This window comes from Molothrus ater, chromosome Z (genome assembly GCF_012460135.2).
Source record: "Molothrus ater isolate BHLD 08-10-18 breed brown headed cowbird chromosome Z, BPBGC_Mater_1.1, whole genome shotgun sequence".
NCBI classification, from domain to species: domain Eukaryota; kingdom Metazoa; phylum Chordata; class Aves; order Passeriformes; family Icteridae; genus Molothrus; species Molothrus ater.
In genome coordinates, this window is record NC_050511.2 from 39,133,037 (window position 1) to 39,158,531 (window position 25,495).

The window sequence follows — 25,495 nt, forward strand, 5'->3', positions numbered from 1 at the left end:
CTGGTGAACAGAACATAAAAAATTTTCTTCACTGATGGGGTAAATCACATGCTGTGATTCTTGGGGTTGTCCTCTACAGGGCCAGGAGTTCAACTTTGATAACCCTTGTGGGCTCCTTCCAACTGAGGATAGCCTGTGATTCTACCCTATGCTATGAAATCTCCCTCTGCCTCTCTGCTTTATTTCTCTTTCTACTCTCATCTGAGCAGCCCACTTGTGCTGGTATGTGTTAGATTCAGAAATCCTGTTACAAACTAATTGTGTTCTCAGAAAGCTGCTAATATATTTGGCTGGAACTCTTTCCTCTGAGTTAATTATAAGCCACAAAGAAGAACTGTTTACTGGCAGAGTTGGTACAAGGTAAAGGATGGAAGTATTCACCCAGGAGCAGAGAAGGAACTAGGGCTTTCAAGGAATTTTCATACACCCAGGTGTGCTTTTCTGCCAAGGAATCCCCAGGCTGAGGTTTGCCTCTCCTCATCCCTTGCTTTTGACCTGAACATGTAAGGCAAGAAGGAACAAAAAAACTTTTGATGAAATTGAGCTCAGTTCACTCTGTCTCATGGAATCATGCCTCAAACACTGCACTCAGTCTTGGACTACACACCATCATAGAGAACTAAGGCCTGTATACACCTATATATGCTATTCAGACTTTTGTCTGAAGGCAGAAACTGCTATTGTTCACTTCCAGAACAGGTTATTGAAGACATTGGGAAATTTTGGATTTGACTCCCAAAATCTTACACCAGCAGACAGCTATCAGTATGGACCAGACACAAACAGGGAAATAGTAGTTCCTAAGAGATGCCTTGCTTACACTGGTGATAAATCATTTAGAACAATGCAAAAGTCTGATGTGTTCATTGACTTTTAGCTGATGATCATGGGAGAGGACAAGCACAGCACAGTAGGTGCTTTTTACTCTACTGGAGATTTTTCAAGATACTGTCATCCACACTTTAGTCAACCCTATCAATAGTTATAGTCAACATTCACTATTAAAAATATAGGATTTTAAATACCTATGTACAATCCTTTCATAGAAGACAGAAAGACCTTTGAGGTCCCTGGTACTTTTCTGAAGACTCTTAAGTCTCCTAGAGTCTGCTCAGTAGCAGTAGAGTCATTAGCTCTCTGGTCACCAGTCCAAAAATGTTGTGCTTGGTTGTCTGAGGGTGAGACTTCAGTTTCCCAAGTGCTGGGCTAATTTGGCTTTGCCACGGTCCTGCTTACCTAGGGGTGTGGAAGTGTGGGACTCCTCCCTTCTGCTGCCGGTCTCCCCACCTGCTGAGGTCTGCCAGGCATGGATTTCAGCTGGCAGAAATTAGCGCTGCTAAAAGAGATGGGATGTTTCTCCTCTTATGCTTTAGCTCCTGAAACCTGCTGTGTCTGGAACAATGCAGGTACCAGTGTTAAAAGAGAGAAGGGCAGAAGGATATGTCCAGGGCAGAGAGAAAGTTAAAATAACTGCAGGAGGTCTAGTAGCTTTTTTTTTTTTTCTGGCAGATTTTATCCCAGCTTCTTCTGCCTCCTACCGGAGGCCTCATGTAGTTCTCCAAGAGATAAAAAACAGACTTTAATCAGTCACAAAGCGTCTTTTCATCTTTAAAAAAATCTAATTTTGGTGCTCCTCCCTTACTTGCTTATTATATAGATCTCAAATCTCTGAAATACAGTCTTCCACTTAGCCTTACTAGATTGAAGGAAAACCTTTTAAGGCACAAACTATCTGGGAATCAATGACAGATAACAGAAAACATTTTTTTTGGCACCTATTGTTTGTGGATACTCAAAGTGCTGATTAAATACTTTTTTTTCTTCTCCATTACTGAGAAACACAGGTTTTAATTGTTCTGCTTTTCACAGTGTGTGTTTTAATTAGTTCTTTTGGTCCTGGCATCCTGCATGTTTTGTAAATATTGCAGAGGCAAGAAATCTGACTGAGGTATCCTTTATTTAGTTCCTGTGCTTTTGCAGGTCAAGGCTGTACTAGCCTTTGCACAACAGCACAAACTGGCTGTGAGTAATTATATCTCCTTGTGTTCTACCCTATATATTCAGGGTAGAGCACAGGGAGAGGGCTACACATCTCCAAGCAAATGGGATGCAGGAGCCTCTTTTCCAGTAGCACTGGAGGAGTTTGATCAGCTGGTGAAAAACTCTGACTGGTGCCTGCAGTAGTAGGAAACTTAGTTCCTGAAGATCCTGAAGTTGAAAGGGCCTTCCTAGAAGATATTTTAACCACAGTGATGTCTAGAAAATGCTGTTTCAGTAACACCTCTTCTTTTTAGGATATTTTGTTATATCCATTGTAGTACCTAAGCACTTCATATGACTTTTTGAATCTGTGTTAGAAACCTGTGTCTTAGTATAAATGTACATTTGTCTGTTTCTGGAAATAGTTGAAAACATAACCAAATATTTTCATTAAAATTATTCTCTGTGTCTCTGATTCTAAGCATTCTGAGAAATCATTATCAGTACTACTGATGAGTTCACTCTACTAAGATCTGTTCCACCTCAGACATTAATCTATAAACCTGTAATACAATTATTAAAGCTCTGCTAAAGGTTGGGTTTATTAAAACTTTCCTTCCAAATCAAAATGATGAATTTGGGTCTTAATGGGATAGTTCATTTAAACAAATTAAGCACCATTTAAACTGTTTTAAAAAATCATTACATTCTACTAGATTAATTACTTTAAAGCTATTGTTTAATCTGTATGAATTGCCCAGAGAGAACAAGGGTCCTTCATCCTTTCTTAGAATTCATCTTCTGCTGTGATAAACTGCTTTGTCTCCACTTGTAATTACCTTCTGTAATTGCCACTGCCCCCTCTTGTAATATTTGCTTGACAGACTGAAAGTTAATATATATTTAATGATTGTAGCACCTTTAATATTTGCTGTTGTCAACAATACAAAGCTCAACTGTGTAAGGCTATGCTGATAATGAATAATGCTGTTGTAATTGTGCTGCTACTAGTGAATTGGTGTGATGCCTTTCATCTGCAAAGGCTGGCAAGGTCTTTGAGTGTGTCTTCCACTTGAAGACTGTTGCACACAAGACCTGATGGTGGGTTAGTGTGATCACAGGAATGATTAACAAATGTGTCTGGGCTGGTAAAATCAGTGTCAGTAATCATCCCTGAGCCAAAGCACCTGCCAAACCCAGGTTCTTCTGTAGGTGATGGGTTGGACTTCTGGAACAGGGTGCCACATCCACCCTATGCACTATTCACAGACCTTCCCAGACCCTCAGGCTCTCCATGGCATGAGTGTATATGTCTTGTGGCTTTTGGCTATGTGGAGTTTTATAAGTTGTGGGGTCAGCAAACTTGATGTCTTGTCCCTGCAGCATAGAGGTTATTTTGCAAAGAGCCTGTACTCTGTTGCAGCTAAATATTTGATTCTGATAACTAGCCCCATGAGCCCTGTGTAGAGGAGATGTCTGACTGTTACTAGGTGAATTACCTTATCAATATTAATGTGTGCTAAGAATGTTCATAAAATTAAAACCTCCTTATCCACCTTCAATACTCCATTCTTAGTCTTATTCTTTGTATTTCTCTTCTATTAAGTAAAAAACTTGTATTCTATATAAATGAAAACCATTAACAACCCATCAAACTGGCACAATTAAGTTATTTCTCTTCCTTTCAGGATTCTTCCCACAGTCTTTACAACTGAAATATTATAATGGTGTGTTTTGAGGGTGAACGTTCATTCAGTGTAATTTCTCTCAGCTCTTTTCATAATATAGAGAATGAAATAAATTACAGAGAGAAGCACTACAAAATTAGCTTAACTCTGATGGCACAAGGTCTGCAGTGAACAGAAACTTTTTGTTACTGCCCTAGATTGAGCTTTATTGCTCTAGTTTGAACTAGCTTCTTATGTGTCACTTTGAAACTGGAAATTATTTTACTCATATGGGCTCCAAGCGTAAGAAATTCACTTGAACTCTTTTAATACTTATTAGGTCATTCCAGTGCAATCTAAATTTAGCTGATAATCACTAGCATGGCACTGAGCTGAGAACTCACTTAGTGACTTTTTTTTGCTGTGTTTATCTGAAAGTTGCTTCTCTTGAAGGAGATCATGTTCATATTTATACCTTCTCTGCTTGAAGTAGGTGTAGCTATGGACCAAAACTCCTTTGCCTCATGGCTCTGTCTTCCATTGCAAAGTTATGATAAGAATTTTGAAAAAGCTCAAAAATATTGTGGAGAAAGGGGCAGAAAAGGTGTCTGGCAGCACATGAGTGAGAAACAAGTTTTAAAACCTCTCAAGGCAAATTTTTTCTTTGAGTTGCCTGGGTTGCACCTTTATTGTAGTCAACTCTTTTCTTCTGGCTCATGTGCCCTCCAAGAAGTGTCTCCTGAGTCAGCAAAACATTAAAACTACCTGGCATTTCTGCTGCCAGCCCAAAATACTGTTGGCAAACATGCCTTTACAGTCTGCTTCTACCTCAACGCAGCTGGTAGGGAGCAGGCAGTGGGCAATGTAAGGGCGTTTAATTATCACGGCCAGCAATCCTCGGTCATGAGTCAGAATCCCAAAGTCTCTCTGAGCCTTTATCCCAGTGTCGTCTGATGTGTCAGAATGGTGATATGAGGTCAGATTACACCTTCTTCGCTGTAAAGACAGGAGTAGGCACCTGGCACTGCAGGCCAAATTTGTTGTCTGATGTCACAGTTTTTCCTCACTCACTAGTCTGATTCATGGCACCTTCATGAGTTCTCACTGATCGTTTGTTTCTTGCTTTTTTATTTAATTCTTTGGTGCTTATTTTCCTACATTTAATCCAATTTAACCTCATTCCCTTTGTATCAGGGGCTCTGAAAAGGTCAGTCCTATTTTATTTATTTATTATTTTCTTTTTGTGTTGGCTCGTGACAATTATTTCCAAGCATGAGATGGGTAAGGAATACCTACAAGGCATGTGGGCTGCAAAGAATATAAAAAAAGGAGAAAAAGGAAAAAAGAGAAAAAAAGAAGTAAATATAGTATTGTTTATTGGTGAACCATTTAGTTTATTAGCAGTAGGTAATGAATTAAAAACAAAAACAACTGGATTAGTAGACAGAGACAGCTTCTCCTCTCTGTCTTTTCCATCTGTAGCTGGTATGGCTACATCCAGGAAAATTTCTTTCTGTAGCCTAGTAATAGACATGGGGAGCCCTTTGAACTGCATATTGTATATGAATGGCTCTACAGTGGGACTGCTGGGATGAAGCAGTCATGCTAGAGGGTTACTCTGTGTTCTAGTAACATATTCTTGCACATACCTCCACTCCGTAAAATAGACTCCTGTCTACCTCTGAGGCTCCATCTGGCATGCAGGAATAAAGGAAAATAAAGGAATAAGCAGGTATTTATGTTCATCTCTCCATAGTAACAGTGTAGTTGAAGGCAGAAGAACCTCAGGGTTCAGTGCTGCAAGTGCAAGGAAGTGGATGTCCCTTTAATTTGGACAATAGATGGCACCCTTTGTTTCTTCTTAAAAACACCACCTTCTGCTGTGGTTTTGTAAAGCAGCAAGTCTGCAGTAGGAGTGTGACAACAGTGTGTGCACTGCTTCCTAGCCAGCTCAGAATAGGAACCTTTCTTTGTTTTCTTTATTGTACCACAGAGGAAAGCAAGGGGGCAAGAGCCATAAATCTGTGTTGATCCACAGTGTGCTGTGGCTCTCACAAGGTGGAGAGTTGCTTCATCCTCTCAGACACAAATAGGCTGCTGTATTGAGTTTGTGTGGCCAGGTTTTGGTAGTATGGGGTGTTACAAGGGTGGCTTCTGTGACAAGCTGCTAAAAGCTTCCTCTGTGTCCGGCAGAGCTAATCCCTGGCAGCTCCAAAGATAGATGTGCCATTGGCCGAGGCTGGGCCAATGGGAAATGGTGGTAACACCTCTGGGATAACAGATTATGAGAAAAAAAGGTTATTGCACTGGTGTAATTGTAGCCAGAGAAGAGCAGAGTGAGAACATGTGAGAGGAACAACTCTGCAGATATCCAAGGTCACTGGAGAAAGAGGGGAAGGAGGTGCTGCAAGCACTGGAGCCAAGGTTCCCCTGCAGCTCATGGTGTAAGCTACAGCAAGGCTGCTGTGCCCCTGCAGCCCACGGAGATCCACAGGGATTCAGACCTGTAGCTGGTGGAGGAGCCCCATGCTCTAGCAGGTGGGTGCTTGAGAGGAGGCTGTGAAGCCATGGGGAGCCTGTGCTGGAGCAGGCCCCTGGCAGGGACCTGCAGACTTATCGAAAGAGAAGCCCAGACTGGAGCAGGCTTCCTGGTAGGGCTTGTAAATCCATGGGAAACACACACAAGAAAACCCTCTCCTTGAAGGGAGAGGGACCCATGATGGAGCAGTTTGTGGAGGACTATTGCCCATGGGATGGACTCAAATTGGAAAAGTTTGTGGAGAACTTCTGTGGTAGGGTCCCCACACCGGAAAAGGGGAAGGACCACTCTCCCTGAGCAGCGGGAGAAGCAACTGTGATGAACTGGCTGTAATCCCCGTTTCCCATTTCCTTGTGCTGTCAGGGTGGAGGAGGTAGAGCTGGCAAGGAGGAGGGGTAGTAGAAAGGTGTTTTTAAGATTTATTTTACTTCTCATTATTCTGCTCTGAATTTGTTACTAATAAATTCAGTTAATATCCCCAGTTAATGCCTGTTTTGCCCATGATGGTGTTTGTGAGTGGTCTCTCCCTGTCCTTATCTCAACCCAGGAACCTTTATTTTATTTTCTCTCCCCTGTCCATTTGCAAGGTGGAATGATAGAGAAGATTTGGTGTGTGCCTGGAATCCAGACAGGATTAACACACTAGAGCTGCCAAGGCAGGGTGCTTCATTTGGTAGCCCAGTGGTCTGTTTCCTCCTGACCTCATGGCCAGAAAAGGTCAAACTGAATTTTCCTATATTTCCCCTCATTCTTCCAGGTTTAATTGTCCCTAGAAAACTAGGAGTCTTGTCCCTTGATAGTGCCCTGTTGCACCTTGATGAAGATATGCACACCCAAAAAGAGCATGTGCTATTTCACTGACTCGGCCAGGGTGGAGGGATAGCTATGGTTGGCTCCCTTTAACGACACATCTAATGAGGCTGTCTCCTAAGCTTGGCTCCTACCAAAAAACCTCCTGCTCTCAACAATTACTGGTCAATCAAACGTAACACACATCTAATTTCTGTTCATTCACACCATTCAGTGGGCTCTTGGTGGGCTCTTGTATCTTTAATTTGTTGCACAATTAAACGTAATGAGAGAGATCAATAGATGACATGCCCATTATTTAGTTCAGAAAATGTTTCTTAAATGAGGTGATTCAGTTCAAATCAGGTACAAGTGTAAGTAGCTCTAAAAGGAATCTGTGCTTGAGTAAACTCTGCTTCCACTTACAAATGTGTACATCACTCACACAGAGGGCTGATCTTATGTTAATTTTAATGTAAGTTCTTATATGTTTTTATCTTGGGAATTTTTATAACCTTGTTAACAACCTCCTGGGAGGATCTCAATCAGTCACAGCCTTGTTGTCTACTCAAAGTCTGCAGTGTCTTGTACAACTCTCTATTTTAAGCGCTACATTTCTTCCTCACAGTGCCTGCGCAATCCTTCATGAATTCTTAGACATGCTTCCTGTAATGATTTGAATGTCCTTGCACATTTACTGGAGGTTGACTTACCTCTGGACAAACAGTCTTAATGAATTGAAATTATTTTTAAGGCATTTATGAAATTCTGGGGACAGATGTACAGATGTCTTGTTGTTCTGCGAGATTTGCTGATTCCCAGATCACTTGGGAGCTGCAATTTTGAGGACTTCTGTATTAAGTCAACAGAATCTCCAATGAAGTCTCTAAAGAGCAGCAGAGGAAGGGTTTGTTTTCAGAAGAGCTGTACAATTTCAACAAAAAAATACAACATGAACCACAAGCCAAGCCTGCTGAAGCATCTGTGTGACAACAGAGTTAAATTGGCACAAAAGGTCTCACATAACAGGTAGGACAGCAAAATAGAGAAAAAAACTCAGAGCCCAGAATTATGAACATTGCCTGAGTCTCAACTCGTCATACTAATGCTCCAGGCACATTTCAGAACAGTCATCTCTAGGCTGTAGCTTTGTCAGGAGCTATAAATTGGGTCTTTCTTTGGTCCATACTGAGATTGCATCTGAAAGGACTGACCCCTTAATACTGAAAGGTTACAGATATAAGAATCTGACCTGCTCCAGTGATTTCTAAATGTGACTTACAGATTCTGCAGTATTATTACATTTACTCAGCAGCTCTGACAGCTCAAGACTGAAAGCCATATGGATAATACGAAAACAAAGCAACAGGCAAAATGTTTTAGTTTTGCTGAACAGTTTTGCTCAGTACATGATAAATTACTGTAGCAAGTTCTATTCTTTATTCAGCCTGACTTTGTCTAAGTCTTTGGACGGATTTTACTTTGTTGTATATTTATGGGAAGTATGTCCCTAAAAAGCTGTTACTTGTCAAGTGTTTCCTTCTAGTAGACGTTTTGATTACAGCTATGCTAGAACCACTCTGTTGTCAGTCTTTTAGGTATGAAGTGCTGGTATGAAGGTGCCTTGTCTACATGAGATGCTAAGTCTTGGTTGCAGGCTGCATTACCCAGACACTGACCTTAACGTTCAGAGTTTTTTACTGACCTTAATTTGATTGCATATTGTTATCCTTAGAATGAACAGGGAAGACAGACCAGAAAAATGAGTGTAGATATGCTTATGCAGCAATTATTTATACAGCAGATTATGTTGCTAGTATCTTTGTTGCCTTTACATTGTGGGTTTTCTATAAAGAAGAGATTGAGTAAGTAGGGAAGTTTTGCTACAGCTAATGCACAAGTGGAAAAAGAGAATATCTCTTGGTGTGTTTGTTTATAGTCAATTCTCATTTACATCAGTTTGATTATCTGAGTGTTGGATTTGTCAGTTTCATGGATAGAAGATCTGCTATCCTAGGATAGTACACTGATTTATAAGCAGGGCTGTTTTGATTTCAGAGTGAATTTATCACTGGAAGCAATACAGCTGCTCTTCTGGAGCAGCTGGCTTCAAACTACCATAGCTTGGGCAGATTTGCAAGCTGTTTACAAGACTTGGTTGTCAGGGAGTCCAGTGCTGGCTACTTCTGTATTTCACAATAGCTCCAGTTTATGAAACTGATGAACTCCAGCAGCCAAAATGGACCAGGCCCCTTTATGAAATGACTGTTTTTGTACCACTTCCCAGGCAATGGTCCTCGTCCAGGAGGATGATTCATTAGACTGCAGTGTCATATGGGTACATAGATGCTGGTCATTCTACTGGATCACCTAGATGAGGAGCAATTCCTGTGGGAACACTGTGGCAGGCATGCAAGGCTGTGTTTGAGCCAAGGTCAGTTTGTCTCTGACAGATGAATACTGCTGATGATGAAGCAGGAGGCAGGATGCAGTAGGCAAACACCTTTGAACAAACTAGCTTCTGTCACTCTAGCATGCCTTAAAATAGATTCAAGCCTGCCAATGGGTTTTGTTGTTAGCAAGCAAGCCTTCTGTCTGTTCACTGGCTGAGCAGTGGGATGTCTCTACTACTCCCTTGCTTGTGCTATTTTCATATTATGCCAGCATTTATGTACTAACTTACAGTTTTCCTTTTCCTTCATATTTTTTGTCAAGTACACGGAGATCCACAACTAAACAGTATTATAGTTTCTATCCCTCTCCCCCCACCTCTCTCTTCCCAGTCAGTCACTTTTCAATACTCCTCTAAATCTTTCATACCATTCCTCAGTTGTTTTTCCATCCTTAGTGCATTTTCTTTAATAGGATAGCCTCTTTTTAATTCTTTTATTTTTTTAATGTAGGTGATGACTACTTCATGAACTGATCTCTTTTCTCATTCTCTTTCCAGCAAATATCTCAAGGCTCTCCCTGTCATGGGTAAGCTATGATTGTAGTTGGAAGGTTAGCTGATCTATGAATCCTTGGCTAAGGCCAGGGAATTAACTGCAAGCTCAGCTTTCTGTTACTGAAACACATTTCAGTATTTAAACACTTAAAGAACATTCTTACCTTCTTTTGCCAAAATCAACACCTGTACAGCAAGGGATGGATCCTGAAAAAGTGAGATAGAGGTCAGTATTTTCTTAATATAATTGCTAATTAATTATTGTTTAATGTTGTCACATTCTAAACAAAATATAGCACCATGTTTTCTGAGACAGTGTGCACCAAAGGAGAATTACACACCATGCTACTGAATATAGAAGGGATGCACTTTTCCTGCTCCAAAGTATTGTCTCATTGTCTCCCTCACTGATTTCTTCATCAGCTCTTGTAGCTGAAGTCTGATAACGCTCACAACTGCAGGAAATCCATACAGACATATGGAAAAAAACCATGCAAATTTATGGGTAGTTTTATCAGAAAATAAAAATGTATTAGAAAAATTGGATGTGGTGATCACACTATTTATTACTGATATTTGTGAAGACTAAGATGACTGAAGAGTGAGGATATGTGATGCAGGATCCTTCAGGCATTTCACCATACCTTGAAACATACTGCATTGAAAAAGATCAAAGTGAATCCTGATACTATCTCCTTCAGACTTGAAGACAAAATTGAACATTTAAACTCACAGATCATGACTTTCCCATCCCAACAGATGTGATTTCAGCAAGGTCACTGAAAGCACAGCAATGTAAAACTAGTATCTGAAGCTTAAGCCAAACCCAGATGCAGTAATTAATGGTTATTGTTACTGGCAGGGATGAAAAATAAGCAGAAATTGTTGAAAAAAGCTTGTTTTTTTAAAAAAAAACCTTTAAAATATGAAACTATTTAAATTGAAAAGCTGAATTAAAAAAAGAATTTAAAGCAGTTTTGAAAATATTTCTGATGAAAACCTTTATTTTTTTTACATAGCTTTCCTTCCTTCCTTCCTTCCTTCCTTCCTTCCTTCCTTCCTTCCTTCCTTCCTTCCTTCCTTCCTTCCTTCCTTCCTTCCTTCCTTCCTTCCTTCCTTCCTTCCTTCCTTCCTTCCTTCCTTCCTTCCTTCCTTCCTTCCTTCCTTCCTTCCTTCCTTCCTTCCTTCCTTCCTTCCTTCCTTCCTTCCTTCCTTCCTTCCTTCCTTCCTTCCTTCCTTCCTTCCTTCCTTCCTTCCTTCCTTCCTTCCTTCCTTCCTTCCTTCCTTCCTTCCTTCCTTCCTTCCTTCCTTCCTTCCTTCCTTCCTTCCTTCCTTCCTTCCTTCCTTCCTTCCTTCCTTCCTTCCTTCCTTCCTTCCTCCCATCATTTTCTAATTAGAAATTAATGTGCTTATTTCATTAAAGGTACAATCAGAAAATGTCTAACATTCATGCTGAAATGTCAGGGAGGGCCATGAAGGTCCTGATGGGCTTCTGTGTCCATGTCCATCTTCTCTCTTGCATCCCCAGGACCTATTCCTTTTGCCCATAGCTCATATCAGCTCCTTGAGCTTATCAGCCCCTGCCCTGGCAATGCTGATCCTGCAGCAAGATGATCTCTGGCTGCCCACAGCCCTGCCCTTCTGATCCACTAACAATAAGCAGGAATACAAGTGACAAGCGTTGTCCTAAAAAAGGTGAGCCACCATCAGCAAGAAAAAGCAGAATTTGCCGTAAATCAATCAGTCATGCAAACTGCATGGTAATAGTCTGTGTACCCATGTGTATATTTATTTGAGAATTGAATGGACACGGAAAGGAAAAGGTAGCTAGAGGAATAAGGAAAAGGTTAGAGGAATTAATTACTAGAGGAATTCAGACTGTATATGCATTTTTCTTCTATTCTCCTTGCCCTTTTCTGACAAATATACATGAGCATGAGTAATATTAGCTCTGTCATACTTCCCTTGAAGCAAATGAGATGCTGTCCTAGCACTGTTGTTTCCATCCTGTGTTGACTCATGCAGTGCAGACACTTTATCCTGCCCGTGTCTCTGCTGTAAGACCACAGATCATGTTATCACTTTACAAATATAGCATATTAGTATATCTGGAAGGCTAGTCACGCTGCAGGGTTCAGACAGATCTGGCTGGCCATGAGCTGTGCTATGCTATAAACAACCTCAGTGTCCCACATTGAATAACTGCAGAGCACACTTAGGAGCTCTGGACACTTGTGTTCTTTAGTAGTAGGTAAGTGACAGTTTTGCTGATTATTGTGTTTCTTCAGATGTGTGGGGTCAAGGTGGAAAATGGCAGGAAAAGTGAGAAGTAGCTATCAGGTAGCTATCAGGTAGCTCTGGTTTTGCTGTGGATCTTTAAAAACTAATGCATATGGGAAAAGCAGTTGAAACAGAGAGCATTTAGTTCAAGGCAGTAAGTTTGGTGGGTATCTTTAAAGAGAGTGAGATTCACCCCCTGCATTGTTCCTGTAAATAGATTTACACTTGTGACAAATCCAAAGTTTATAATTTAGGAAACCTTTCAAGTTCTACTCTGTGACTCAGTTATAATAAACCATTGCTATTTCATCTCAAGGACATATGCTGGTGTGAGAATGATTTTCAAGAAAAAAAATGGTTTGAGAGGTCAGTCATTTATCTTTGCTGTCTGTCAGAATTTACAGTGGAATTTAAAAAGAGTTATAGAACTTCAGTTTCTGAAGGCTATTTACAGTTAATCTAACTGGCATAGGAAATACAGTCCGCTACATCTTTTGAGAACACAGCCTATCATTTAAAGTCAAATATTGTCATTATTGCTTTTGTTGCTACCACAAGCATTTATGTGCTATCATTGACATATTACTTTTATAGGTTAAGAGGTACTGACCAGCTCTCTTCCTCTGAACAGCAGTTAATTGAGCACAGTTTCAAGGATCATGGGTGGATGATAACGCTCATTAAGCAAAGAGGTAGATCATACCAAAGAGTTTCACTCACTTTGCTCTCCTCAGACAGAAGGTAAAAGTGGAGAATTATTCCAAAGATGTCCAGCTGTCAATGTCACCTGTGTCTCCTCTCCACAGATGCGGGAAAGTTTTGTGAGAAAGACTAAAGACACAGCTGGGGTGAGGGAACTGATAAAATACAGATGCCACCTCATGACTAAATGGGGTGGGGTTTGGGCCATTAGAGATAAAATAAGTTGACTGCTGGAATAGTTGAAAGCAGTATCATCTTTAGCTTATCTATATTATCTACCATCTTAAATCACGAAATTTAACATCTTTGCAATTGGCTATGACCATTTTACTCATTATACAGGTAATGATCTTGTCTCTAATACTGGAAATAGGACTGCTGTAGGTCAGACATAGGTTTTTGTTCTCCTTCTGCAGTAGAGGCAGGTGACAGGACTGAGTTCTTAGATCAATACATTCAAAATGCCCCCCCCCAGGGAGAAAAAGAAAATGATACATTTTGAGGGTTTTTAATTAGTGCCAGTTAGGACAGAGAGTCTAAAATAACATTTATGATGTTGTCATTCACAGAGATAGCATCTGAGGCTGTACCCTATAAGGGCACATGAAAGGTAAGTAAGAGTTGCCTCAATTCTTGGGAATTGTTCAGGAACCTTAAGACAAATAAGAGGTCAATGAAACATTGTGTTAAAAACCGCAATGGACGTGAAACAAGTTTTAGAAACCTGAGAGTGTAATGTTATGGTTAAATTAAGATAATCTAATCGTATATGAAAGCCTCAGTGTTTTGCTCAGTGACAAAGAATGCAAATTTATTAGCCATGGGTCTATGTATGAGAAGTTAAGGGGGATCTCTCTAATCAGTTCTTAAAACATGTTTTTAGTTTCCCAGGACTCTGTTGTATACAGCCCAAGACAATTGTTTACACCTGCTGACTACAGCTACATGCATAGATTCAACACCTTCACCAATACATAATACACTTTTGAGCTGTTCTTCCTTTGGTAAGAAACAACCTCAAATTCATACCCATTTCAAATATATCATCCCTCTTGCAGTCTTAAGAGAATTAGACCTCTCCTCAGCAATATCCAGGGGAAAAAAAAAAAGAAAAAGAATGGATTTTTGTCAGAGGCATCAGTCCAGTGTTTCATTAGCTTCATTGTCAATGGAAGAATAATTAGTCAGCTCACTGAAGTGCTAGGGGAATACATCTGTAATAAATCCCCTTGCATATGTAACATCTATCATGCTTGATGGCAAACATATTAGTGTTACAAGAGTTGAGAAAGTATAAGGAATATTGTAATTCAGCTGCTAATTAATCCATAATTAAAGACCTAATTAATGAATAACCCTGTGAAAAATTGTCTAAAAATCAAGATGTGAAGACTGCAGTGATAAAGAGGACTCTTGTTTGTGAGACTTTAATTTACATCTAGAATAGGAACTGATTAATGAAAACTGTCAGTAAAGCATTATGCTGCAGCACGAGACAAAGAAAAATATGCACATAAAAATGTGTGGAAACCAAGTTCAGCTCTTGCATATCTGTTTTTAATTTTTATAGTGTTCATAGCTATTTTTACCTGAGTTATAATGAGTAGGTTAATAAAAAGATATGTTTTCTCTTAGCTGGGGAATGTAAACAATGCAAACGTTATTTATTTGTGTATGAAAGAGGCTAATGTCAGATTCTATTCATAAATGTCTCTTCCACAAAGTAGCTAAAGAAGAAAACTAATAAAAGACCTTAATTCATCAAAGCATTCATGATTAAGCTCCATGATACAGAAAGACACTAATTTCTGAAATTAACTACACTGAAAGTTGGACTAATTAATAGCTTGAAAGTGTCACTGTCTCTGTTTGTTTGTGTAGGAGCCAGCTGGCTGAGACTGTACTCTTGAGAGAGCAGGAAGGAACATTTCAAACTCCCAAAACATCTGGGCTCATGTCCAGGTGTCAGGACTGCCTTCTCCAGCCTTGGAGCAGATTGTCCCTTTCCTCTTGCATTTATTCTGTGCTGTAGCTACATTTATTGGATCTCTGGGGACCCAGGCCTTCAGGGGGACACCAGCTGTGATCCATCACATTGCCCTGCCCACATATTCCCCAGGACCCAGCAATCACAAGCATGCATGCATATGTGCTCTGAAACACAATCTATCTTGGATCCCAGACCTCAAATTCTCACTGTCAAATCTGCACTTTTGGCGAGACTAGTGACAGCTAAACCAACCAAATTAGCAGGAAGGATAATTCCCTGCTGGTGTAGAACAATAAGAGATTGTTACTAGAAGCAAAACAAGGTAGGGAAGAGCAACTTCCCACTTTGCAGTCCTCTCCCACTCCTCAAGCATCACAGAGAGGCACTACCCCACTTACAAACTGTGCTCAGTTAGCAAAATATAGTTGTATAGGGTGAACATTGCCACAATGTCTGTTGCTCTTTCAATCACAGCATGTTTCTCTAATTTAATCTTTTCCTGATAACATAAAAAATGTGTTCAGTTGCTATCCAAATGTCAGGTTTCCTCTGAATTATTAAAAAACTTGAGAGATAAATGACTTGATGATTCCAAAGCACAGTGTGAGTGAGCTTATTTCCTAAGAAATTATTTGCAGCATTGGTAGGAAATATTTCACTCATATTTTCCCCCATGTAATCCTGCCAGTAATACTCATTAGAGTGCAGCAGATCTCCCACAGTGATTATCAGAAAGAAAAAGGGCCCAAGTGAGCCAGGTTGTTAAGCAAATTGAAGGAACCAAAACATTAATAATTTAATAACTCACATAAAACAGCAGAGGAAAGTATACACAGTGCTGTGCTTTAGGACAGCGAGGTGCCATGTGAAATCAGGAGAGCTGTTAACAGAGACTAATACTGGCTGTACCTGTAGTCTCAAAACTATGTTGGACTCTTTCAGACTCAAGACTCAGGTCTTGTTCTACAGAATACTGTGCACACACAAGTTGGCCAGCATGAACACTAATCCCAGCTAAAGTTCAGAGAACTTTAAACTCTACTATAGTGAGGCCAATGCAATTTTGACTTATCACTGGCTGTATTCTACCCACTGCAGAGAAGACAAATAATACTGGTAAACAGGGAGGAGCTGTAGAAGAGTTTGGTACATGTTTGTAGAAGAGTTAATTTTGGCAGACCACAGAGTCATCATATCTAAGAATACTTCTCTTGTGCTCCACTACTTTTTTTTTTAAAGATGGCCTTGCCTTGTCTTTATGTTTTTTTTTTTTTTTTTAGGTTTTTTTGTTTTGTTTTGTTTTTGTTTTTAGTATGCTTCTCAAGGTATTTATGAATTGATTGATCTATCTCAGATGCTGAGATAAGTGCAAAAAGGCTGAAAACTGTTCTTTCAATGAAGTTGCTGATTTGAAAAGCACTTTTTATCTGTGGAAGGCCTTCCATCCAGAATTCAGTGTTGATTTTAGCTCATATATCCTTAAACACTTTTTTGAAGATTGGGTAGTCCGTGGCACCTTGTGGTGCAAGTGCAGGTGATGGAGATGAAACTCCTTCAGCATTAAACACCAGGAGCTCCCAAAAGGCATCCTAATTTTGAAACTTACTTGCCTTCAGTGGTCCTCCATAGTCAGGTTGGTGACACTTTTAGAGGTATTGAAAATCATAAATTTCCACCTTTATTTCCCCCTTAAGCCAAGGGGGGGAAAAAAAGAAAAAAAAGGAAAAAACCCAGTCATCAAATGCCTTCTCAGGGTTCAGAGGTCAAGTGGAAACAAACACAAGTGGTCACGAGATCACTGCTGCTATCAAAGATGGCTGTGGTAGCATCTGTGGTAGACCAGTAAACAATAGTTGGAGATATCAATAGCTGAAGGGAGCAAGGGCATTTAAGGCACAGCACTAAACCTCTCCAGTTTTACTGAAGAGTTGACATATGAAGTATGTGTATATTTGAAACAACAACATGAATAACAATAAATAAAAAATAATAAAGACTATGGACATTACAAGGTAGTTATCTTCTTTTCCATCCTATATATTTTCAACATCTTGCTGAAGAGAGTCTGTTTCATGGCTTCTGAGTACTCCTATTATTTAAAAAAAGAATCTTGGAAATAGATGCTAGAGACCTGTCTGCCTACTTTTAGGTGAATTTATACAATAAAATAAATTAAATTATAATATAAATGATAAAATAAAAAAAACCATGCAGATACTTAGGCAGATGCTTTTACTAGCAATAATATTTGGCACTAATATTATATCATTTAAATAAAAACATATGATGAGTATCATCCCTAATATTGTGGTGTTTTGCCAGTTAATCCTCCAAATGCTTAAGAGCATCCAAATGCTCCAAATACTCAATATCATTATATACATGAGGACTGTGTTTGATTTTAATAGCCCTATTTATAAATACATTTAAATGAATAAAGTTTCTGCAAGATTAACGAAAGGTGTTTTCTTTTTTCTAAGAACAGAAATTGCACACAAGTGTCTGGAAAGGCAGTTTTTCTGCTCTATGTGTGTAGGGATAGCTCACAGCAATAGGGCACCCAAACCCAAATGCTGGCAGCAAAAGAATGCTCTTACAGACAAGCGCTCCTTCTCACCTCAGCTGGCCCGGAGAAGTGTCAGATTATTAAATTAACTTGATAAGAAGATGGGTCTTGGTGTTGAGATGGGGCCTGCAATAGGAAGAGTCAGAGAGAATTCCTTTGTAGGGGAGGCGCTTGGTAATGTGTTCTAGTGAAGGCACAGAACCCTGGAATGATGACATTCAGAATATTTTGCAGGCTATTGTATCTTGAACTGATAGTACATCCCTGGCGAGAGAAAGAATTGTGGTTTGTAATGTAGAAGGAAAATTCTAGTTACAGATATTCCTGTGATTTCCTTATTGATAAAAACAGGGACAAGGTTGACATAATCTGCTGGTTGAGGAAGAGATGCAAAGGCCATGGTGTTCAAAGGGACATTTTTATTCCCCCTCCTCCTACAAAAAGCCTAAAGAGCAGGAAGGAGTGAAGCCAAAAAAAAAAATTTCTTTCCTCTGCCACTAATACACTAATACGAGTTTCTCTGGTTACGAACTCTCATATCACCTTGCCAAGTACTGCAAAGCTTATTAGAAAAAAAAGCGCTATTTTTAAAATTTTGAGATTATTTTATTTATTTATTTATTATATTACCTAAAAGTATTTCCTTAAATTAACGTGTAGCTGCTTCTGAAGGGAAAATCTTGGAATAGCTAAAAAAAAAAAAAAAAAAAAATCCTGAATGGCCAGCTCTGTTTCTGACCTAATCATTACAAAGAAGACAAGATCAGTTTGACTTCCTGATATGTTGCCTTTTAAGGGTATTGATTAAGGTCTTGCAGATAACTTCTTGGGAGGTGTAAATGGCTAGGGATAAGATTATTTGCTTCCATAGATACGCACAGAGAACTAGTTTCTCCATATATAATTCTCTTGTAAATGACATTGCCTTCTTTTTGTGTTCTTGAGCCCCTTTTCCCCTGGAAAGGGCTGTACGTTAATTATCATATCTAACTGAATAGCCTTGTTTTGTGGCCTGTCTCACTAATAACTCAAAAGACTGATAAATATTATAACCATGCATCATCTAAGAAAGGTGGGCTGATGATCTGCAGCATAATTTAGACGTAGATGTTACGTAAGTCAATGACTTTAAGTGGCAAACTCAGTGTAGTTATGAAGTAAGATCTTGTGAATGCAGGTCATGACTGCTTTTGTGGACAGGACTTGTCCTTAATGAAAGCAAGGGTGCCTGTTTCTTGGGTAAGAAATAGTTTTTTGCTTTCACTTACTGCCATATGAGTGGGTGAGGTAATTTTCACAAGTATGACAAAAGCCTGTCCTTAATGATCATGTGTAAGTATGGGATGAGAAAGAAGCAATGCTGAATTACAAAATGATGGGCAAATTGGAAGAGAAGGAGTGCTGCTGATGTACAGAACCATATGACTGCTTTGAGCAGAGCAGTCAGATGAGGTGACCTCTAGAAGTCCTGCCTAACTTCGCTGTGGTTTCTGACAATGAACAAAATGATAACAGTGATTCCCTTTGAATAGCCTAAGTATGGGAGGAAAAATAGCTGTGTTCCTAGTTGAAGCTAAGAAGTTAGAAAGAAGGGTATGATTGAGATTTTTCTCTATCCAAATGTAGTTTACCACCTGTTAATAATAGATGATAGTTTTAAGTTTTCCTCTACAGGCCTAATCTGAGGTTTGGAAGAAAGAAACTACTGTGTATGAATTTGAATATGTATTTCTAGAAATCAAAATCATTATTAGTAGTTGCTTCTTCTGTGATAAATTCTTGCCATGCATGAGTAGGTAGCCTGAAGAACCTATAGTTAGTATCAGTTAAGCATAGCTTTTGCCAGTTTTCCTTCCTGGGCAATATCTCATCATTAGGAAAATGATGGTGTCTGAATTTTGGCAAATACATATTCTGCCATCATGCTTGATACTTTATGCCCATTTTTTAGACAAGGATATAGGATAAAGCAACAGACCTGTGAAGATTGCTAGGTGACCTTTTCAGAGCTGCAGATGTCAAAAAGCATTTCACATTTGTCCTGATGCATATTTCTAAAGCCTTAGTCACCCTGTAATCTGATCAAGATTTGTGGCTTTGCTCCTTCTGAAGAGATTAATTCTGAGGTATTATGATGGACAGCTCTCATCTGCCACCCAAGTTTGTCCTCTGCTTGGTTTTACCACAGAAGAAAACCCCACAATACCTTGCCGCTTAGTGCAACATGTGGGTAAAAGCTATATGTGGATAAAAGCAATATGTGGATAAAATGAACCTTTCCAACCTAGTGTTTAATAAATCAGTGTCTCAATAAAGAACGGATGACTTAAGCTGTGAGACAGGAAGGTGAGAAATGAGTCAAGGAAAAGGAGTGCTTTCACAGTCTATTCAGACTCTCTGTTGATTAAGGCCATCTAGTTCCAACAGAGGTCAAGTGTCCAGCTGCAACTTCACTGTCTCACAACAATTCAGCTTCTGCAACAGCCTTTCTACCAAAACACACTTCTATGAATTGGTCTATTAAAATGAATTAGACCCTGCAGAGTGACTGCTGGTCTGCAGTTACTGTGAGGGGTGAAGTCCTTGTCACTGGGTTTCTTTCTCCTGTAAGCAGAGGTGAACATTTTATTTTATGAGGTAAACAGTTCTGGTAAATTAGTAGTGAATATGTTTTAGAAGGACAAACCTTTCCACAGAGGATAAGGTCGCTGTTTTAATTACACTGTTTTAATGGGGTTTTGACTCAGCTGCTATCAGCTGTTAGTTCCAGATAGGTTAGGAACTATTTTTGCCTCATTTTAAGTGCTAGCAAAGATAAACAAGCAATAGGTGCAGCTTTATGAACAACAAAGATAACATTTTATATAAACATCCTAACATATAGAAGACTATGTAAATAGAATGATACTGGTCTCTGACCAGTTTTGAGCCAATACTTGTTGGTATTTGAGAGGGCCTTTCTTACTGAGATAACTAATAAGGTGAGAAGGTAGGTATCTTTGCTCTGAATGTACCTATGCATAATTCTTTTTAGTCCATGCTGTGCATTTTCCAGAGGACATGAGGGTGTTTTCCTGGCTCAGAATACCTTTGTATGCTATGTACTACAGAGGGATGCGTGGGTGAAAGGGGGTGAAAAAGAAAAGGGACAGTTGCAAAGTTACAAGGGAAAAAATACAAAGGGGAGAATAATTTCCCCTTTGTCCTCAATATTATAACAGAAGGACAGATAATAAATAGCTCCAGCTGAAGGACACAATGCTTGGAAAAAATGATCACAGTAGCATCTGAGGAAAAATTATAGACATGAGCTTGAAAACGAACAGGAAAGGGGAGGATTGCTCTTTAACTGATAAGTAGATGGTCAAGAAGGGTTTTCTTCTACTGTTTATTTTTTTCCCCTAAGCTTATAAACAGTATAATAAATGTGCTCTCTAATAAAACCTCACACAAAGTTTAAATAACTGACTTTCCTCTGTTGGTAATCTAGCTACAGTTTATGAGAGCCAGTATATTGTGATGATTGTATCCCCACTAGTGACTCTCAGCAAGAAAGTATAGTTCCACCTCTTTTATCAAGATTTGTTTGTGTACTTGCATTAGAGATTTAGTGGGTGATTAGTTTCCTATGCTAGTACTGAACCACTGTGAGGAACACCATCTTGTAAGTCATGCTGTGTTTCACGCAGAGAATGGATAGGTTGGACAGGACCTTAAAAATCATCCAGTTCCAGGACAGGGATGCCTTTCACTGCGCTGGGTTCTCAGACACCCATCCAGCCTGCTCTTGAGCAGGGATAGGAAATCCACAGCTTCTCTGGGCAACATGTTCCAGTGACTCACCACACTCACAGGAAAGAGTATCTTTAGAATATCTAATCTAAACCATCTCTTTCAGTTTGAATCCATTCCCCCTTGTTTTATCATTATATGCTGTCTCCATCTTTCTTACAGGCTTCCTTCAGGTACTGGACAGTTACAATTACTCCAGAGCCTTCCCTCCTACAGGCTGAATAATCCAAATTCTCCCAGTCTTTTCTCAAAAGAGAGGTTTTCCATCCCTTTAATCTTCCCGGTGGTCCTTCTCTGGACTAGCTCCAACAGGTCCATGTCTTTCCTGTGCTGAGGAACGTAGAGGAAGATGCAGCACTCCAGGCTGGCTCCTCATGAGAGTGGAATAGAAGGGAAGAATCCTCTCCCTCAACTGCTGACCATTCCTTTTGATGCACTCCACGACACGTTTGGCTCTCTGGGCTGGGAGTGCCCATGGCTGGGTCATGTCCAGCCTCTCATCCACCAGCACCCCCAAGTTCTTCTTGGCAGGGCTGCTCTGTATCTGTTCATCCCCCAGCCTGTGTTTTAAGGGGTTGTCCTGACCCAGGTACAGCACCTTGCCCTTGGTCTCCTTGCACTTGCACTTGTACAGCAAGTTGCACTTGTGCCAAGTGGGAAAGTGGAAAAATAAGTGGGATATTCCCATAGGCCCACTTCTCAAGCTTGTCCAGGTCCCTCTGGATGACATCCCATCTTTCAGGTGTAATAACGACACTCAGCTTGGTGTCCTCTACAAATTTGCTGAGAGTGCACTTAATCCTTTTGTGTATGTCATAAAGGAAGATATTGACTAGTACTAGTGCCAATACAGACTCCTGTGGGACACCACTTGTCACTGATGTCCATCAGGACTCTAAGCTATTGACCACTACCCTCTAGATGTGACTGTCAGGCCAATTCCTTATCCATCCAACAGTCCACCTCCTGAATCCATGTCAAATTAGAGAGAAAGACATTGTGGGGGACTGTGTCAGAGGCTTTACAGAAGTCCAGATAAATGATATCTGTAGCCTTTCCCTTGTCCACTGCTGTAATCCCTCCATCATAGAAGGCCACTGGGTTGGTCAGGCAAGAGTTGCCCTTAGTGAAACCCTGCTGGCTATCCCAAATCATCTTCCTTGTCTCTCTGTGCCTTAGCATAACTAGTAGGATGATCTGTCCCAGGACCTTTCCAGGCACAGAGGTGAAGCTGACAGTTTGGTAATGGCCAAGGTCCTCCTTTCTAACTTTTTAAAAGATGGATGCAGTTTCCCTTTTCCGCTCACCAGGGACTTCCCTTGACTTCCATGACTCTCTGGATATCAGGGAGATTGGCTTGTCAACTACATCAGCCAATTCCCTCAGAACTCTGATATGTATTCATCAGGCCCCAAAGACTTATGCATATTCAGGTTCCTCAGATGATCATGAAACTGATCTTGTGGGAGGGAATTTTCTCTTCCAGTCCACATCCTGCAGTCCACCCAGTCAAGAAGGGTTGGAAAAGAGGTTGCCATTAAAGAATGAGTAACTAAGCTTTGTCTTTGTCCATTGTTACCAGTTTTACAGCATTTTATATCAGAAGAGGTATAATTCTTTGAGCTTCCCTTTCTGGCTGACATCAGTTCCTAACTGTGTGGAACCTGATACACTGATACCAAGCCTCTGACTATTGGAATGTGTTTCCATATGTGTTGTGGTTTAGGAATTCCTAATTCCCCAATTTAGTGTTCCTACTCAAAACACACCAGACAATGTGCTGCTCTCTCACTGTGCCTGCCTTCCCCTGTAGCAGGATCAAGAGAAGAATGGAGGCACAAAAAAGTAAAGATCATAGGTTGAGATAAGAATGATTTAGTGGAAAAAGCAATGAAATAAAAAAAAAAAAAAAACAGTAACAACAATACTAATAACAGTGTACAGGACAGGTGAATGATTCACATGTGATTGCTCATTATGACCTGGGGTTATCTGACTGTGCACTCCAGTAAAGTGAAAAAGGCAGGTGTGACTAGCTTACCATGTGCTGAGGTGAAGAACCTCAGGGTCCTGGCCACGACTCTCCTGGCTGCTGCAAAGTCAACTCTGTTGACTGGTCAGAATAAGGACATGTTAGTAAGTGGGGACAATGACGTGTTCACCAAACCTTCCCCGTGTCTCCCGCCTTAGGTGAATTTTTTTGTGTGTTGTGGGGCTGGTCTTTTGATGCCTTTCACAGATAAGCAGATACTTATGGGAAAGCAGGAATTTCACAAATTCCATTAAAACAGAATAGCTTGAGGTCATAAAGATCAATACACAACAACTCCAGATGAAGTGCTTTTGCATGATTTAAAATGAATAAATTCTTTATGAGCATTCATTTTAATATTAGTCACAGAAATTATTAAAAATGCAAAGCCTTTAAAGCTATTTTCATCAGTGTTACTTAATCAAATCAGTATTTTTTTTTTGCAACTCTGTCTTTATCTTGAAAAGGAAAAAAATGCAAGGAAAATTCAATGTGTAGCTGTTGCCATGGATTTTATGTAGAAATGAATTGTATACTACATTGTATGCTACATTGATGTATGCTACATTGATTACTGCCAGCACAAAACCCTTGATAATTCGGACAAGATGGAAATCATACCATGTTAACATTTCTTATGACTTCAGTTCTTTTCCTCAGACAATTTTAATGAAACCTGATAGTTTGGAGCTTTATCTTTCTCATTATTCCTTTTTCTGAAGAATTGGCTTGTTTTTGCAGGAGAAGCTTAATGTCAACAATATGGGGCATCAGGTGATAATATTTGACTTTTCTGTCATAAGAGGACTGTGGGAAACTCGAGTTAAGAAGAACAAAGAACGTCAGAGGAAGGAGAAAGAAAGATTAGAACAAAGTGCATTGGAGAAGTAAGACAACTTTTGTGTTATTAATTTTAACCAAATCTGTTCTTATTATCCACTAACATTGCCATATACTAAATATAATAAATAGAAAGATTTGTAACAAATATGATAAATATACTAAAAAATAATTGTTGATTATTAAAATTTAGGGGTTTGGGTTTGATTTCAATGACATCTTACTTCCTTTCCTCACATGATAGTTAGAGAAATGCAGCACAAACAATACTTATGTTTCATTAGTTTCTGCTCTTTCCTATGCAGATCATGATATATTAATGATACATTTTATTGTTTACCATAGACATAAATTGAAGAGAAAAATAACATATATTTTTGTACCTTTCTCTTTTAATATACTGCATAAAAGTAGGGATTATAGAATTAGTGAACATATGCTCACAGGTTTCAGTACTAAGAAATACTTTAAGTATTTTATTGTGTTGAGAGAAGAAAGAAAAGGAGTTAAAGAAGTGGACATATTCAATTGCTTCTGAATAGGTAATATCAAAGAGAATAAGAATTATTAAGTTATTTTTTCTTGGGGTATTAAAGAAGGCTTTGATTATAATGCTTACACCCAATGATAATTTTATTGCTTTTATTATACTGAATTTATATTTTCTTTAAACAATGTTTTGTTTCCCATAAGACACAGTTAAATATTAAACTGCATTAGAAAGTTTGAAAACATAGGATTTATCAATTTCCTCCCTCTGAGAAGAGAAAAAAATAGAAATCATGTTCTGTTTTAAAAATAAAACGCACAGGGTAAGACAGTGCCCTTGTTTAAGAACACAATAGCATTCAACCTTTGCATGGTGTTTCAGCACTCTCAGGACACCCTCACTAGTAGATTCTCACTGCCAGGGCAGCTGCACTGGCAACAGAGCTGCTGTCTAGGAGGAGATCAGGATAACACAGAGTCTGACCATCCTTTCTGTGGGACCTTTCACTTCAACACAGCCACCTCTACCAAAGCTTACAATAAAAACTGTAATCCTAACAAAAACAGAAGAAAAAAAAAGAAAAAAAGAAGTTCATCCTTCAGATTGAATTCTCTAGCAAGGATAAGCATTCATTTTGGTGTGAGCTGTGTCCTGGTTTCAAGTAGGATAGTTTGTTTTCTTCTTAGTAACTGCTACAGTGCTGTGTTTTGGATTTAGTATGAGAATAATTTTGATAACACACTGCTGTTTGGATTGTTGCTAAGTAGTGCTTATGCTAAGCCAAGGACTTTCTAGTGTTTCATTCTCTGCTAGTGAAGGGCTGAACAAAGAGCTGGCAGGGAGCACAGCCAGGACAGCTGACCTGAACGTGATATTCCATA

The 25,495-nt window shown here is 39.5% G+C and overlaps 1 protein-coding gene across 2 annotated transcripts in view; it reads left to right on the forward strand.

Annotated features, from left to right (window-relative positions):
- Positions 1 to 12,089: 12,089 nt before the first annotated feature.
- LRRC2 (leucine rich repeat containing 2) overlaps positions 12,090 to 25,495 on the forward strand; it is a 79,339-nt gene continuing 65,933 nt past the window's right edge. The window contains exons 1-3 of one of the 2 annotated variants that reach the window (XM_036402560.2): positions 12,090 to 12,173; positions 13,474 to 13,514; positions 24,026 to 24,171. In XM_036402560.2, the coding sequence (XP_036258453.1) occupies positions 24,047 to 24,171 (125 nt within the window). In that variant the 5' untranslated portion in view covers positions 12,090 to 12,173; positions 13,474 to 13,514; positions 24,026 to 24,046. The remainder of the gene's footprint in view (positions 12,174 to 13,473; positions 13,515 to 24,025; positions 24,172 to 25,495) is intronic. The other variant, XM_036402559.2, reaches the window with a different exon arrangement.